The 15,143-nt window shown below is 41.9% G+C and overlaps 1 protein-coding gene across 1 annotated transcript in view; it reads left to right on the top strand.

The window, feature by feature from the left end:
• Positions 1-3,520: 3,520 nt before the first annotated feature.
• The window catches only part of Phex (phosphate regulating endopeptidase homolog X-linked), a 209,091-nt gene continuing 197,468 nt past the window's right edge, over positions 3,521-15,143 (top strand). The window contains exons 1-3 of the mRNA XM_042670171.1: positions 3,521-3,654; positions 4,432-4,667; positions 12,771-12,839. Of these exons, the coding sequence (XP_042526105.1) occupies positions 4,550-4,667; positions 12,771-12,839 (187 nt within the window). The 5' untranslated portion in view covers positions 3,521-3,654; positions 4,432-4,549. The remainder of the gene's footprint in view (positions 3,655-4,431; positions 4,668-12,770; positions 12,840-15,143) is intronic.

Raw genomic sequence — 15,143 nt, 5'->3', positions numbered from 1 at the left:
ACAGGTGTGAGCCACCAATACTTGGCTAATTTCATGTCCAGATATTCAGTCCTGGATCTTCAGCATGGCTTCTTTATTTTTTCCTCATAAAATTTTGCTTAGGGCCAGGCATTGAGAAACAGTAAAAAATGAATTTTGATTTACTAGTTGATTCCCAGTTATGGCTCAAGTTGGCCTTGGATATTCTTTGAAACAATTGAGTGGGTGCAGATCAGTCAGGTTTACCTTGCACAGTAACTATTCAGTTAACTTCTTTCCACAGATCCACAGAATTTGGAGGTTATTTTTTGTGTATGGCAACCCTCCCTCACCTAGAAAAGTGACTTTTGGCTCCCAAACCTAGTCAATAATATGCTGTAGTTTTAACGTTCTAGTTTCAGGCTAAGATGCATCCATTAATTTCTCTGAGAAGTTAACAATTTTGAGTAGCAGGTCAGTGTGGCTGATATTTGGCTTTGTATTTGTATATACATATGTGTGTGTGTGTGTGTATATACCATGTTTGTGTGAACAGCTAGCATCGTGTGTGTGTGTGTGTGTGTGTGTGTGTGTGTGTGTGTGTGTGTGTGTGTGTGTACTGGGGTTTGATTTCAAGCCTCTCATTTGGCTTTTTCACTCAAGGCTAGCATTCCACCAATTGAGCCACAGCTGCAGTCAAAGAGCTAATAGCAGCTTTTACTTCTTTTCGGTTCAGCAATCAGTAGACTTCTAAAGTATATACTTCAGAGAATGCGAGGTCTTGGTTGCAAGAGTATGTAACTGCCTTGCTTAAGGTTTGCTGAAAGGAGACCACCACATGATTCAGGCAGAAAAGACTTTATTGGGGGGAGAGCAAACAAATGTGTGGCAGTCTCCTTTTGGCGACTCTTACACCTTGTGTAACAGGGATACAGTCATCAACGATCAAATACAATTTTATTTATAAAAATAGGACATGGGTTAAGTTTGGCCCATGCGTGTGCCATGTTTTGTAGTTCCCTGCTTTAGTCTTTGGTGAGCATTCATTATTCCTCTGTAACTTGAACTTCTTTATTTTGCCCCAGAGGTTGTTTTAAATTTTTTTTCTGTCCTACTTTATTTTTGAATGCAGTTTATTTTAAGGGCAAGATAATCACCATCTCCCAAAAGGTTGAAAAATTAATGCAGAAAATGACAGACTGAAGACTGCATCTGATAATGAATAATTCACCCACATCCTATCCTCTATCAATCCCACCCACTCTCAAATCTTCTTTGATTATTTTTGTAGAGAGAAAAAGAAAACCTTTATTACATTACATTAGATGGACAAACTATTTTTAACATACCAGGTTATTTATTAGACTTTGTTTTGTTGTTAATTTAATGCAGTTTGCTGTGTATTTTTGAAGGTTGGAATGGAATGCATCCTACTTTCCAGATTACAATCCCTGGAAGGAGTGTTTAGTTTAATGGCCTTTCCCTCAGGAGATGAATGCTCAGGTCAGGAATGAAGTCTGGACTGTCAGTGATGGATAGGAATAACTGAAGCCCCAAACTGCCTTTACCTCATGGAGGGAGGGGGAAAATTGCTACTCCAAGATTAAAAAAATTACTCAACTGACAATCCCAAACCACCATTGCTATGTCAATCAAGACTCTGAAGGGGGGTTGGAGGCGTGGCTCAGTTGAGTGCTAGCCAATGAGTGAAAGCTTCAGGTACTGAGGCCCAGACCTAAAAAAGAAAAGACTGAAGGGTGTGAGGAGATTTGGAGAAGTAAAAAGAGGAAGAAGCCAGACCCTGGTGGCTCAAGGATGTAATCCTAGCTGCTCAGGAGGCTGAGATCTGAGGATCGCTGCTCAAAGCCGGCGCATGCAGGGAAGTCTGTGAGATTTTTATCGACAAGCAACCACCAAAAAGTGAGAAGTAGAACTGTGGCCCAAGTGATTCCACTAGCCTTGAGTGAAAAGGCTAACGGATAACATATAAGTCCCTGAGTTCAAGTCCAGTACTAGCACATATTTTTGTCGGTCATAGGGCTTGAACTCATGGCCTAGCCCTGTCCTTGAGTTCTTTTGCTCAAGGCTAGTGCTCCACTACTTGAGCCCCATCTCCACTTCTGGTTTTCTGGTGGTTTATTAGAGATAAGAGTCTCATGGACTTTCCTGCCTGTGCTGCCTTTTGAACTGTGATGGTTGGATCTCAGCCTTCTGAGTAGCTAGGATTATAGATGTGAGCCACCAGTGCCCAGCTTGTACCAGCATTTAAAAAAAGAAAGATATGGGCCCTGTTGTGTTTGGGTGACAGTCCTCTTCCTTGTGCAAAGGAAGCATTGTCAAGCCGCAGACATGCAGTGTGATTGCATCTCCCCAAGATCCTGTGTGTTATTTTCCCATGTCATCGAAGGCCTTTGCTTGGTTTCAGGCTCATTTTGTAAAACAGTGTAATTGAAATTGACTTTGCTATTTCATGTATAGATTTAGCTGGAGGTGAAAACAAAAGTGTTATGTCAGTGTGAAGTACAAACAGCTGAGCATTTAGAAAAAAATTCAAAAAGATTCCAAGGAACCCCCATCTCAGATTCCTGAAGCTGCTTTATGTTTGTTTGTTTTGGTGCCAGTCTTGGGGCTTGGACTCAGGGTCTGGGTGCTGTCTTTGAGTTTTTTCACTCAAGGCTAGATCTCTATCACTTGGGCCATAGCTCCACTTCTGGCCGTTTACTGGCCAATTGGAGATAAAAATCTCATAAACTTTACTGCCTGGCTTGGATTTGAACCTCAATCTTCAGGTTTCAGCCTCCTGAGTAGCTAGGATTACATGTTTGAGCCACTGGCATCTGGCTCATGAAGTTGTTTTTATTTTTGGGCTAATGGTTGATCTCTATTGCTCTCATTTTCTCCTTTGCCATGCGGAGCATGTTATGGCTGGGCTTGAGCACTGAACATGATAGACATACCCATACAGCAGTCGATGATGCTGTATTGAGCCATGTCCGAAGACTCTTGGGAGAGATCCTATGCTGGAGGCCAGAGGCCTACTAGAATGTGTTATTGAATAGCAGCATCAAAATATTATCAACAGGCAATGAGCACACATGACCTTCTGAGCTCAGGGTAACATGAAATGAGTAGAAAAGAATGCAAGCTGTATTAACTTCTCAATCTTGGGAGAATCCCATGTGCTGAGTTAAAGGCCCGACTCAGTCTAGCCAGACAGAAGCGCAAAAGCTTGTATGTCACACTCATTGGTATCGGTTGAGCTCTGGTGTTACCCCAAAAGTTATGTGCACAAGTTTTGTTCCCTTGCTTTCTAGATGTAGCTGAAACCTCCATTTCTACTCTCACCACTTGCTGACCTCCAGTGCAACAAGAATGGTTATTGTGTCATAAATGATCTAGCATTACATAATCAAATCTAAATCACTTGAGTAGTAGCAGAATACCAGTAGCCCTGCCCCATGGAAAAAAAAAAAGCAGAGTGGTGCAATTTCCATCATTATCATAATGAAAGAAATTAAAGACCCAGCGATCAATCAGTCTCGCCAGCAAAACCAAATGCTTTTTATTCATCCTGAAGACTTAGCTGAAATAAGCACTTTATGGAAACACAGAAAACACACTAACCAATAGCTCTGCCTTGGGGAGCTGGAGTGCAAAATACAAGAGTGCAGTTTTCATCAACAGGTACAGACCAAGGTATCATTTTTTTTTTAACCATACCTTTTTGTGTTGGCTGTAAGTTTAATTCATATGTGTGTGTGTTGTGTGTGTGTAACTGTCTTTGTACAATTTTTAGCACCACAAAGAGGAAGTGATTTTTCTCCTTCCTTTAAAAAAAAAGTAAAGTTCCAGTCCAAACCATCAGCCTGTGTAGGTTGTCTTAATTGCTACTCTGCACTGCACTGGATTATGACTCTGATCTTTGGCACATGCTATCATACACAAAGTTCCTAAAATAAAATGCTTCAGGATAGCCTAGGAAGTTGTAGAAGGCTTTATAAAGGGACCCACACCGTGAAAAGAGTATCTTTGATGAAGACAATTCAGGCAAGCAGAATGATTAGCACAGCAGAATGACGTGATTAAATTGAGATCTTGAAGTGGGTTTGAAGAGTCCTCGCCACCTAACATAGCACGATTGGGGGGAGGCTGATGAGAATCCAGTGTTGATAAAGACAATTTTTCCCCTCCCCAAGTGACTATACATTTAAATAGCTAAAACATCTGTTCAGCAACCTAGTAAAACATGTATACTCGGAACGCTTGAGAGAAGAGCCTGCCAAACAATCAGTTGAGAGGGACTTCGCTAAGAGAGAACACCAAGATAAAGCAACCGCTGTTTGTTTTGTCTAGGCAGGAGGAGAGCCAAGGCAACCAATATTTTGAGTTTCTTCTATTTCATTTGTGAAGGATTATTTGAGAAAGGGTGGCGAGGGGAGGTTTCCTGACAGGATTTTTTTTTTTTTTAAAAAGCTGTCCATTAGTAGAAGAACAAGGAAGCATTGGATGTCAACGCCTAACAAACTCTTGAGACCAGCTACCAAACCACGAAAAGTGACTTTCTTCCAGAGTGTTCTCACCCGTCCTTCTGATGGAAGCAGAAACGGGGAGCAGCATGGAGACAGGAAAGGGAGCCAGCAGAAGCACTCGAATCGCCTTGGCAGTGTTCATTGGTGTCACTCTGGTGCTGGGCACCGTCCTCTTTCTAGGTAAGTGGAGTGTTAGAGACCAGGGGAACTGGGCATGTGGCCAGATTTGTCTTGGTGCTTTATTCTAACCTTGTCATAATACAGGTGGATGGCTGTTTGTTTGTATTAGAAGACAGTGCATCTTTAGTTACTATGAAATATGCAAATGAAAAGGGAGGTTATTCTGGGTATAAATGTATACCCAGAAGGTAAAGTGGGTAGAAAGGGTTTGGATGACTAGGGTATTTGGTTGCACCGAGACAAAAAGAAAAAAAAATCATGTATTATATTTCACAAATAGAGTGTTTAGGAATTCATAGACAGTTTCATGTGTTTTGTGATGAAGAACTTTACATTGTGATTTAAAAAATCACGCCACAATTTCTTTTCATTTGACTTTTGTTCATGTTTGCTTGAACAAATCACAAAATTTAATTCACAAAATACAAATCCGTCTTTTGCAATTCACCTTTAATAGGATTCTTCAAATCTATTTTAATCCAGCGTCTCCGATGGGATGACATGTTAACTCTGCCTTTCTAATAGATTTAAAAATTAATATGAAAGGAAACAGGTTTTCCTCCCAAGATTTGAAAGGTATTATGATTCCAATTATTTTAATGACTCATGGTGAGAATGATGTGCCCGGAGAGACTCTGTGATAAAAGAGGATTCCTAGGAAGAAAGAATCAATATCTTTGAAAGGGGCAAGACGTGTCTTAAACTTTTAGGCTTTTCAGAAATGCTTGTCTATGACTTTTAATTTTCCTCACACAATCCATACTATTCCATTAACTTGCAAGAGCCCTAGGAACAAGCCCTATACTTAGAAGATTCTAGGTGCACTTTGAAATGCAGCAAGCCTGGCAATGTTCCTTGGCATATACAGGATGCAGGCGGCCATGTTTATTTTGGCAGGGAAAAACCAGTAATTAAACTTGAAAAGACTTAGGGTTGTGTGGTTGAGAATTCTGCTAAAATGAGCAAACCATCTTTCCATGTTTTCTGTGGCTGAAGATTTAGGAAATTAGATGAGTTTATTGCTTTCTGGTGAAACAAAACCTCCTACTTCTGTAACTGCATTTGTGGCTCTTGAAAATCATTGTGAGATTTCTCAGTGCATGGGGTTTAGATGAACATCATCTTCTGAAACTCAAAACTAGAAGAGAAATTTTGTGGGTATGACAAGGGACTGCATATGATGTGGGAAGTGACTACAGAGTTCAGTTTTGAAAATACTTCCAATTCTGATTTTTATACAGTACTGACACTTGAACTCAAGGCCTGGCTGGGTACTATCCATTAGCTTTTTGGCTTAAGGTTGGCATTGTACCACTTGAGGCACAGCTGTACTTCTGGCTTTTTGCTGCTTAATTGGAGATAAGAGTCTCATAGACTTTCCTGCTTGGACTGGCTTCAAATTAAAATCCTCAGATCTCAGCCTCCAGAGTAGCTTAGATTATAGACATGAACCACCAGCATCTAGACCAAATGATCATCTTATATGCACACAAGTGCACTCTTTTCTGCTTATGGCTTTCTGAGACCTCAATATATCAGTTTGATGTTTCTCCATAGCAGCATCTCTTAGTTCTTTGAGCGAAAATGTTACTTTGACACTTGTGTGAATGTTTTTTAAATTTAATTAATTAATTTATTTATTTTGCCAGTCCTGGGGCTTGAACTCAGGGCTTAGGCACTGTCCCTGATTTTCTTTTGCTCAAGGCTAGCACTCTACCACTTGAGCCACAGTGCCACGTCTGGCTTTTTTTTTGTTTATGTGGTACTGAGGAATCAAACCCAGAGCTTCATGCATGCTAGGCAGGCGCTCTACCACTAAGCCACATTTTCCAGCCCCTGAATGATTTTAAAGTGAAGTAAAATTCTCCAAGCCAGGCAATGATATTATGGATAAGGGAGACCCACAGAAGATAGAAAGTAACTTTCCAATGTGCCCAGTAACCTGGCTAACATGTCCAATCTCTAGGAGGGTCTCTAGTTGAGAAGATAAGTGCAAGCTAAGGGTATGGTCCTCTGTAGTTTTGCCATTCAAAGTGTGGTCCACAGACCAGTAAACAGCAGCAATAGCATCAGCATCAGCATCAGCTGGGAACTTTAGCTCCACCCCAGACCCACTGATTGACAGTATGCATTTTCACAAGGCTTTAGGAGATTCCTTTACAAATGCAAGCAATTCTATTGCATTGCTTCAGGAGACCACATCCAATTGGATGCAGAAATTCAAGAACCCTCGGGGTTTTTTTGACAAATATTTCAGTACCATTTAAGACTTAACCTCTTTTCCCCACTACCTTTATTCACTGCTTGTCCCGAGGGCTCTGCCATCACCTTTTCTAGAAAGGTCCTTGCTAGATGCCTTCCAGACAATGCTCTTTATGACAATATTCTAGTTAGGATTTTTTCCTCTCTAAGGGGCTTCCTGATTGATATGGCAATGAATTTTTTGGCCTATCCAAGTTCAGTCACATGTCTGTAATTTCTATTACTTTTGTATCTTTTAGGTTCTGGGATGACCTCTTTTCTAACCTTATACTTTTGTAGTAAGAGTGATCGCTGGTGGCCTTAGAATGGTTCAGAGAATCTAGAGCACTAGAACTGCATAGAAGTATGGTTGTACACCCATGACAGTTTATTTGCAAGTGAATTCTTTCCTCTCCTTTTTCTCTCTCCTTTCCTCCTCATAATCTGTTTCTCAGATGTAGTGATCAGTAATTTTTTTTCTGTTTAGGGCACCTAGTCAATAGTTTTTTTTTTTTTTTTTTGCCAGTCCTGGGGCTTGAACTCAGGGCCTGGGCACTGTCCCTGAGCTTCTTTTGCTCAAGTCTGGCACTCTTCCACTTGAGCCACAGCGCCACTTCCAACTTTTTCTGTGTATGTGGTACTGAGGAATCAAACCCAGGGCTTCAGGTATGCTAGGCAAGCACTCTGCCACTAACCCCTAGTAAATAGTTTTGACTCTATGGGCCATAGTTGCAGCTCTCAGCTCTGGTAGCCCAAAACAGCCACGGATAATAGGTATCCAAATGGATGGGCCAGGGTGCCAGGAAGATTTGATTTCAACACACCGAAATTTGATTTTCATATACACGTCATGTATTATGAGATGTGATTCTTCATTGGATCTCCCCCACCACACACAGTTACTACTAGAAATGTAAAAGCCATTCAAAGAAGCATAAACAGGTAGGGGGCTAGATGTGGCCTGTGGGCTGTAGCTGGATAACTTCTTCTACTTGTGGCCATTCTCACAATCTTTTTTTTAGTCTGAGAGCAGGACTTAAACTCAGTATCTGATGCTTTTGCTCATTAGCTAGTGCTCTACCTACCACTTGAGCCATGCCTCAAACCCCAGATTCTTTTTGTGCACTGCTAGGGATCCCTCCCACATCTTAATTATGTGCTCTTCCAGCAAGCCTCATCTTCATTCTGATAGTCTTTTATTTTTTTGGGGGGGGGGTCCGGTCGTGGGGCCTGAACTCTGGGCCTGGGCGCTGTCCCTCAGCTCTTCAGCTCAAGGCTAGCACTCTACCACTTGAGCCACAGCGCCACTTCCGGCTTTTTTCTTTTTGCTTATGTGGTGCTGAGGAATTGAACCCAGGGCCTCATGTATGCAAGGCAAGCGCTCTACTACAGAGCTACCTTCCCAGCCCTAGTCTTTTTTTTTTTTTGAAGGTCTTAGCAAGGACTTATTTTAGTATAGTGGGTTAAAATAAGGAGAAATAAGAAAAGAGAGAGAGAAAGACTGAGACAGAGAGAGAGATTTCCTGTTTTCCATGGGAGTTAAAGATTCATTCTGACACACTTGATCTCTGGATGACACCATTGTACTCTGACTGTATTTTTACTAGTTAGAGAGAAATAGAAAATGAGAAGTGAAACAACTACTTAAGTTCTTTTTAACACTCTGGAGGACTGGGGGCATGACTCAAGTAGTACAGTACTTGCATAGCAAGTGTGAGGCCTGACCTCTGCACTACCAAAAATCCCCCAATAACAATAAACTAATTAGTTAAAAAAAAGAGGGGCTGGGAAAGTGGTTCAGTGGTAGAGCGCTTGCCTTGCATGCATGAGGCCCTGAGTTTATTCCTCAGCACCACATAAGCAGAAAAAGCCAGAAGTGGGGCTGTGGCTCAAGTGGTAGAGCATTAGCCTTGAGCTGAAGAGCTCAAGGGGCCCAGAGTTCAGGCCCCATGACCGACAAAAAAAAAAGTAATATTTTGTATTTAAAATAGATTTAAAATAGATTTTCTCTGCTGTCTCTATTTCATTCATTTATGACCTTATTTTATCTAGGCTTGGCAATCCTTGTTTCTTTTCACTATGTTAAAATAACCTCTATAAATATAAAGCTTTTCCATGAGAATGTGGATGAATCTGGGTCTTAATTTATTTAAAAACCTTAATACTGTCAGACAATAACTGATTTTAGTTCTGCTTCTCTAAAAGTCTTTGTGTCAAAGTTTTTTAATGAAAGAACAAGTCTTGGAAGTGGTGCTGTGGCTCAAAGTGGAAGAGTGCTAGCTTTGAGCAAAAAAGCTCAAGGAAAGCACTCAGGCCTTGAGTTCAAGTCCCAGTTCTGACCAAAAAAAAAAAGAAAACAAGAATAAGGCTTTAGCTATTCTGTTAGTTAAAAATTAAGACTAGTATCAAGAGCATTGTTCAGAATAATAAACTAGTATTGCTTATAATAAAACATGCTTTTCAGCTGGCACTGTTGGCTCACACCTGTAATCCTAGCTACTCAGGAGGCTGAGATCTGAGGATCATGGTTCAAAGACAGCTCAGGCAGGAAAAGTCCATGAAACTCTTATCTCTAATAAACCACTCAGAAAATGCTTGATAAGAAATGTACTTATTACCTTGCTCATGTAATTGTAACTCCTCTGTACAGTACTTTCACAATTAAAAAAAAACAAAATAAATAAATAAACCACTCAGAAACTAGAAGTGGTGCTGTGGCTCAAGAGGTAGAGTGCTTGCCTTGAGCTGAAGAGCTGAGGGACAGCACCCAGGCCCAGAGTTCAAGCCCCACGACTGACAAAAAAAGAAAACAAAAACCAAAAAACATGCTTTTCCACAATATAAAAAAATGTACCCCCACAATTCCACCAGCTACATACATTGAAATATTCCATGTTAATCTTTCTGCTGGCCATAGTTTACCTGTTTGATTTTTAAAGAAATGAAAACACGGTTTTATGCTCAGAACGTTCTTTTCTTAAAAAATAAGCTCGAAATATCCCGTAGGCAGGTTTCTTGAATGTATAATGTAACATGGGTAGAAAGGCTGTTCAGAGGAAAGAACAGAGGAAAAGTAGACACTTCTTAGAATGTGGCTTAATAAATAATGAATCTTGCCATGCTGATAGGTGATCTGCAGGTCTGCCATCTCTAGCAAGAATAGTAGCAGGGCGTAGCTTCCTGATTCTGCTTCTTTGTTGAACCATGAAGGATTCTGGTCCTTACCCACCTCCCATGATCCATCTCTTCACAGCCACTTCTTCAAATGATTTGTTTTTGCTCACAGAGAATATCAATAATGAATTCCTCTTTTTGAAACCTTAAACTCACATGTGCTAATGTCCACATCCTCCAAAGAGTTCACAAATACAACATCCTTTTGTAGTTTTGCAGAAATCTGTTTTATTTTCTGCCAGTAAGATGGAGGAAATTAAGACATTGGTGAAAGCTGTTTTGATTGTGTAGGAATTTTTTTTCTGTTTTAGAGCTCAGGTTAGAATCAGGGTCAGTCCTAGTCTCTCTCTCTCTCTCTCTCTCTCTCTCTCTCTCTCTCTCTCTTTCCACATGGCTATTTTAAGGCTTGAACTCAGGGCCTGGGTGCTGTCCTTGAGCTTTTGTGCTCAAGTCTAGCACTCTACTACTTGAGCCCTTCTTGCTTTTTGGTGGTTAATTGGAGTTAAGAGTCTCAGAGACTTTTCTGCCTGGGCTGGCTTTGAACTATGGCTGTCATAATTTAGCCTCCTGAATAGCAAGGATTGCAGGCATTAGCAGTAGGATTACAGGCATTAGCCACTACTGGTTCCCAGCCTCATTTTGTTTTTTGAGAGTGTTGGGAACAAATGGAATGTTGATCCTCTGAAGGATACATATTTGGTAGACTGGGACTGGTGGAAGGAGGGTATAGAAAGTTTAGGGCGGACAGAGGGTGATTGCTCCATATGATTAAGTTATATACACAGAATATGTGTGTGTATGTGAGGTGCCAGTATTGGGGATTAAAGAAGGGCTAGGACAATGTCCCTTAGCTTGTTTTGCTCAGGGTTGGTGCTCTACCACTTGAATTACATACAGCTTTACTTCTGGCTTTTTTGGTGGTTAATTGGAGATAATAGGCTCATGGACTTTCTTGCTTGGCTATACAGTACATTCTTACTCTTTCCCTTTCTCTTGCGGTTGTATCTGTATAGATGGTTTAGATAATTCCTAAATGCCACCCATGCTGATTGTTTTTTTTTTTCCACTTAGGATTTGCTCCAAATGACATTGTTTAAAAGTTTGTCTCACCATCTCTAACATAGGGATGTTGTTATAAATATAAGGACTGGGCAGGGGGCTGATGGCTCACGCCGGTAGTCCTAGCTACTCAGGAGGCTGAGACCTGAGGATCATGGTTCAAAGCCAGCCCGGACAGGAAAGTCTGTGAGACTCTTATCTCCAATAAGCCACTAGAAAACCAGAAGTGGTGATGTGGCTCAAGTGGTAGAGCACTCTACTTGAGATGAGTGCAGGGACAGTGCCCAAACCCAGAGTTCAAGCCCTACAACTGACAAAAAAAAAAAAAGTAATATTAGAAGTGGGAAGTGTGGGACATAAAGCGTAGATAATTAGACATGGAAGACACTGTAGAGGTCATCCAGCCCAGCAATTTTCACATTTAGGCATGCATCGGCATGCTTCTTCAGGGCTTGATAAAACACAGATGGTTTGGCCCAATGTCGATGGCTCACACCTGTAACCCTAGCTTCTCAGAAGGCTAAGTTCTGAGGATCACAGTTTAAGGCCAGCCAGGGCAGACACATCTGTGACACTCTTAGCTCCAACAAAAAGCCAAAAGTGAAGCTGCAGTTCAGGTGGTAGAGCTAGCTTTGAGCAAAAATGCAAAGCAAGAGCAAGAAGCTCTGACTTCAAGCTCCAGCACTGTCACAAAACAAAACAAAACAGAACCCCAACCAACCAACCACCCAACCAATCACAGATGGCTGGCAGTAAGGGGAAGATTAAGTGTAGGGGGCTCAAAGGTAAAATCCGAACCAAACTTTAGGGCAACACACAACTGTGTGATATGTCTAGTTTCTGAGTCAGGCGTCTGGATTGGGGTTGAAACTATGCATCTATAAATCTCCCAGTGCTGCGCTGGGGACCATATTTTCAACAACAATGCTTCATTGTCGCAGTTCACTCACTTGTCTTCCAGATAAGAGAACTGAGTTTCAGAGCAACCAAACATCTTACCAAAGCTGTCAAGGGAGTGACCAAAATTGTGCAGAGGCATTGAGCCAATTGTTTATCATCATCATCATCATCATCATCATCATCATTATTATTATAAAGATATGTAAAGTCAGGTGCTGGTGGCTCATGCCTGTAACCCTAGCTACTCAGGAGGCTGAGATCTGAGGATCATGGTTCAAAGCCAGCCCGGGCAGGAAAGTCCATGAAACTCATCTCCAATTAACCACTATAAACAGGAAGTGGTGCTGTGGCTCAAGTGGTAGAGTGCTTGTCTTGAGTCAATAAGCTCAGGAACAGAACCCATGAGCTCCCATGACCGACAAAACAAACAAACAAATAAATAAATGGTGATGTAAAGAGGTGTTAAAAGTATAGAAGTCGAGTAATGAGGACATTTCTTTTTGGACTATGTCACCCCTTCCCTTGCTCTCTCCCAGTTTTTCCCTCTTCTCCCCACCCACAAGTTATATAGTTCATTTTCCACATAGTGCCAACTAGGTTTTTGAATACCAGGTCAGTACTGAGAAGGATGCACTGATATCAAATGTCTTGCATTACGTGTCTTTACCTGATGGAGGTCTCCTACAAGTCAGTCAATTTATTTTGGTCTGTTTTTTTTTTTTTTTCCAGTGAGTCAAGGTTTCTTAAGTTTCCAAGCTAAACAGGAGTATTGCCTGAAGCCAGAGTGCATCGAAGCCGGTAAGTCCATTTCCCACCCTGTGACAAGTTATAATTATGGTACCTTGGGGAGGAGAAGAGAAAACAGGTGGTTATTTTTAGCTTTCTGTTTGCTTGAGGTTTACCAAATATGAAATGCAATTTTGAAGAAATTGGAAGTTTACTTTATCCAGTTTTGGTGTGAAGTAGTGGAGCGAAGGTTTCCTGTTTTCTTATTCCTTGCAATAACAAAACAAGACAGAATAAAACACACACACACACACACACACACACACACACACACACACACACTCACACACACACAGCAGCAGCAGCAGCAGCAGCAGCAGCAGCAGCAGTAGCATCAGCAGCTGTATGATTCTCCAATCCTCAAGAGAAGAGGCTTGGAAGGGTGAGCAGTCTCTCTTAAGACCCTTGGGCAGACATCATTGGCTTCCTATGGTTCAGCTGGCATCAGATTCCCATGATCTTACGTAGTCTGGTCTTTGTGTATCATTTAGGCAGCAGGTCTGATCTGCTTGCCTCTAAGCAGGCATCCTGGGAAAATCCAAGCTTCTGCTATCATCTGGAATCCCCTGGTGCTCTACTCTTCAAGCTATATTTCTCTTGAGGTGACCAGATCATGTATCAGTGAATGCCCAGGCAAAGATCTGTGCTTAAAGTCGCCTCACTGTGGGCAGGGCACTGGTGACTCACACCTGTAATCCTAGCTACTCAGGAGGCTGAGATTTGAGGATCACAGTTCAAAGCCAGCCCAGGCAGGAAAGTCCATGAGACTCTTATCTCCAATAAAACACAAGAAAACCGAAAGAGGCGCTGTGTCTCAAGTGGTAGAGTGCTCATCTTGAGCTGAAGAGCTGAGGGACAGCGCCCAGGCCCAGAGTTCAAACCCCATGACCAACCAAAAAAAAAAAAAAAGTTGCCTCACTGTGGACCCAAATTGTAGATCTTGTGCTGGTCCACAACACAATATTAGGTGTAGAGTTTCAGGAGCTGGAATCAGCTCTACCCCCATCCTTATTTGTTTGTTTGTTTATTTATCTATTTATTTGTGTTAGTACTGGGGCTTTAACTCAGGACCTGGCTCTTGTCCCTGACCTTCTTTGCTTATGGGGGGTGCACTATTACTTGAGGCACAGTTCCACTTGCAGGTTTTTGCTGATTAAGTGGTGGTAAGAATCACACAGACTTCCCTGCTGGATTGACTTTGAACCACGATCCTCAGATCTCAGCCTCCTGAGTAGCTAGGTAATGACAGGTGTGAGCCACCAGTTCCCAGCTCACTATCCATCCCGTCCTTTAAGTGGGCAGGGACCCTAGGGAATTTCTTGTCCTCTGAAATTTAAGCGATTAGTCAACGAACCCACCAAATATTTATTCATATTAGGCTCTGAGTTTGATTTTGGGAATCTATCAGTGAACCAAGTAGAGGAAGAAAAACAATCAATCACCCAAGGCAATCAGGGCACAAGAGGAATATCAGTAGCAGTATGGGTTGTACAGAAAATTAAAGTATGAAACCAGAATATAGCAAGTGACAGGATGGCTGGATTGAAAGGTCGGAGGCCAGGATGTTGAATAATGAGGAGGCAATGGCTGTGTGAGAACTGAGGAGACAGCTTCCCACGTGTGGAGAAGGTGCCACATGGGATGATCTTGGCAGCTTGAGAGGCAGGCAGGGTGGAGTGTTCTGGGTAAGGAACACACACGATGTGTTTAAGTGGGGGTAAGGCTCAGTGTGTGGTTTAGGTGCCACGAGTTTGGGTTTTACTTCAGCATGCTTCAGGGTCTCTGGAGGGAGCCGTGCACTGGTAGCTCATGCCTGTAATCTTTGCTACTCAGGAGACTGAGATATATAAGAATCACGATTCAAAGCCAGCCCAGGTAGGAAAGTCTGTGAGACTCTTATCTCCAATGGACCACCAGAAAACCAGAAGTGGCATTGTGGCTCAAAGTGGTAGAATACTAGCTTTGAGTAAAAGAGCTTAGGGAAAGTGCCCAAGCCCTGAGTTCAAAATCCATGACTGAGAGAAAAAAAGTCTCTGGAAGTGAGTGTGCGTGTGTCTGTCTGTCTGTCCTGGAGTTTGAACTCAGGGTCTAGGCTTTGTCCCTGAGCTTTATTTCAGTTTTGATCAAGACTAGCACTCTACCACTTGAGCCACAGCTCTACTTCAGGCTTTTCAGTGGTTCATTGGAGCTAAGAGGCTCATGGACTTTATTGCCTAGGCTGGCTTTGAACCGTGATTGAACCATGATCCTCAGATCTCAGCCTCCTGAGTACCTAGGATTGCAGGTGTGAGCCACCAGTGCCTGACTGATGAATTG

The sequence above is a fragment of the Dipodomys spectabilis genome, unplaced genomic scaffold (genome assembly GCF_019054845.1).
Source record: "Dipodomys spectabilis isolate Male_0828 unplaced genomic scaffold, ASM1905484v1 ptg000526l, whole genome shotgun sequence".
In the NCBI taxonomy this organism is placed as follows: Eukaryota; Metazoa; Chordata; class Mammalia; order Rodentia; family Heteromyidae; genus Dipodomys; species Dipodomys spectabilis.
Note: the sequence above shows the minus strand (reverse complement) of the source record. Positions and strands in the feature narration are given on the sequence as shown.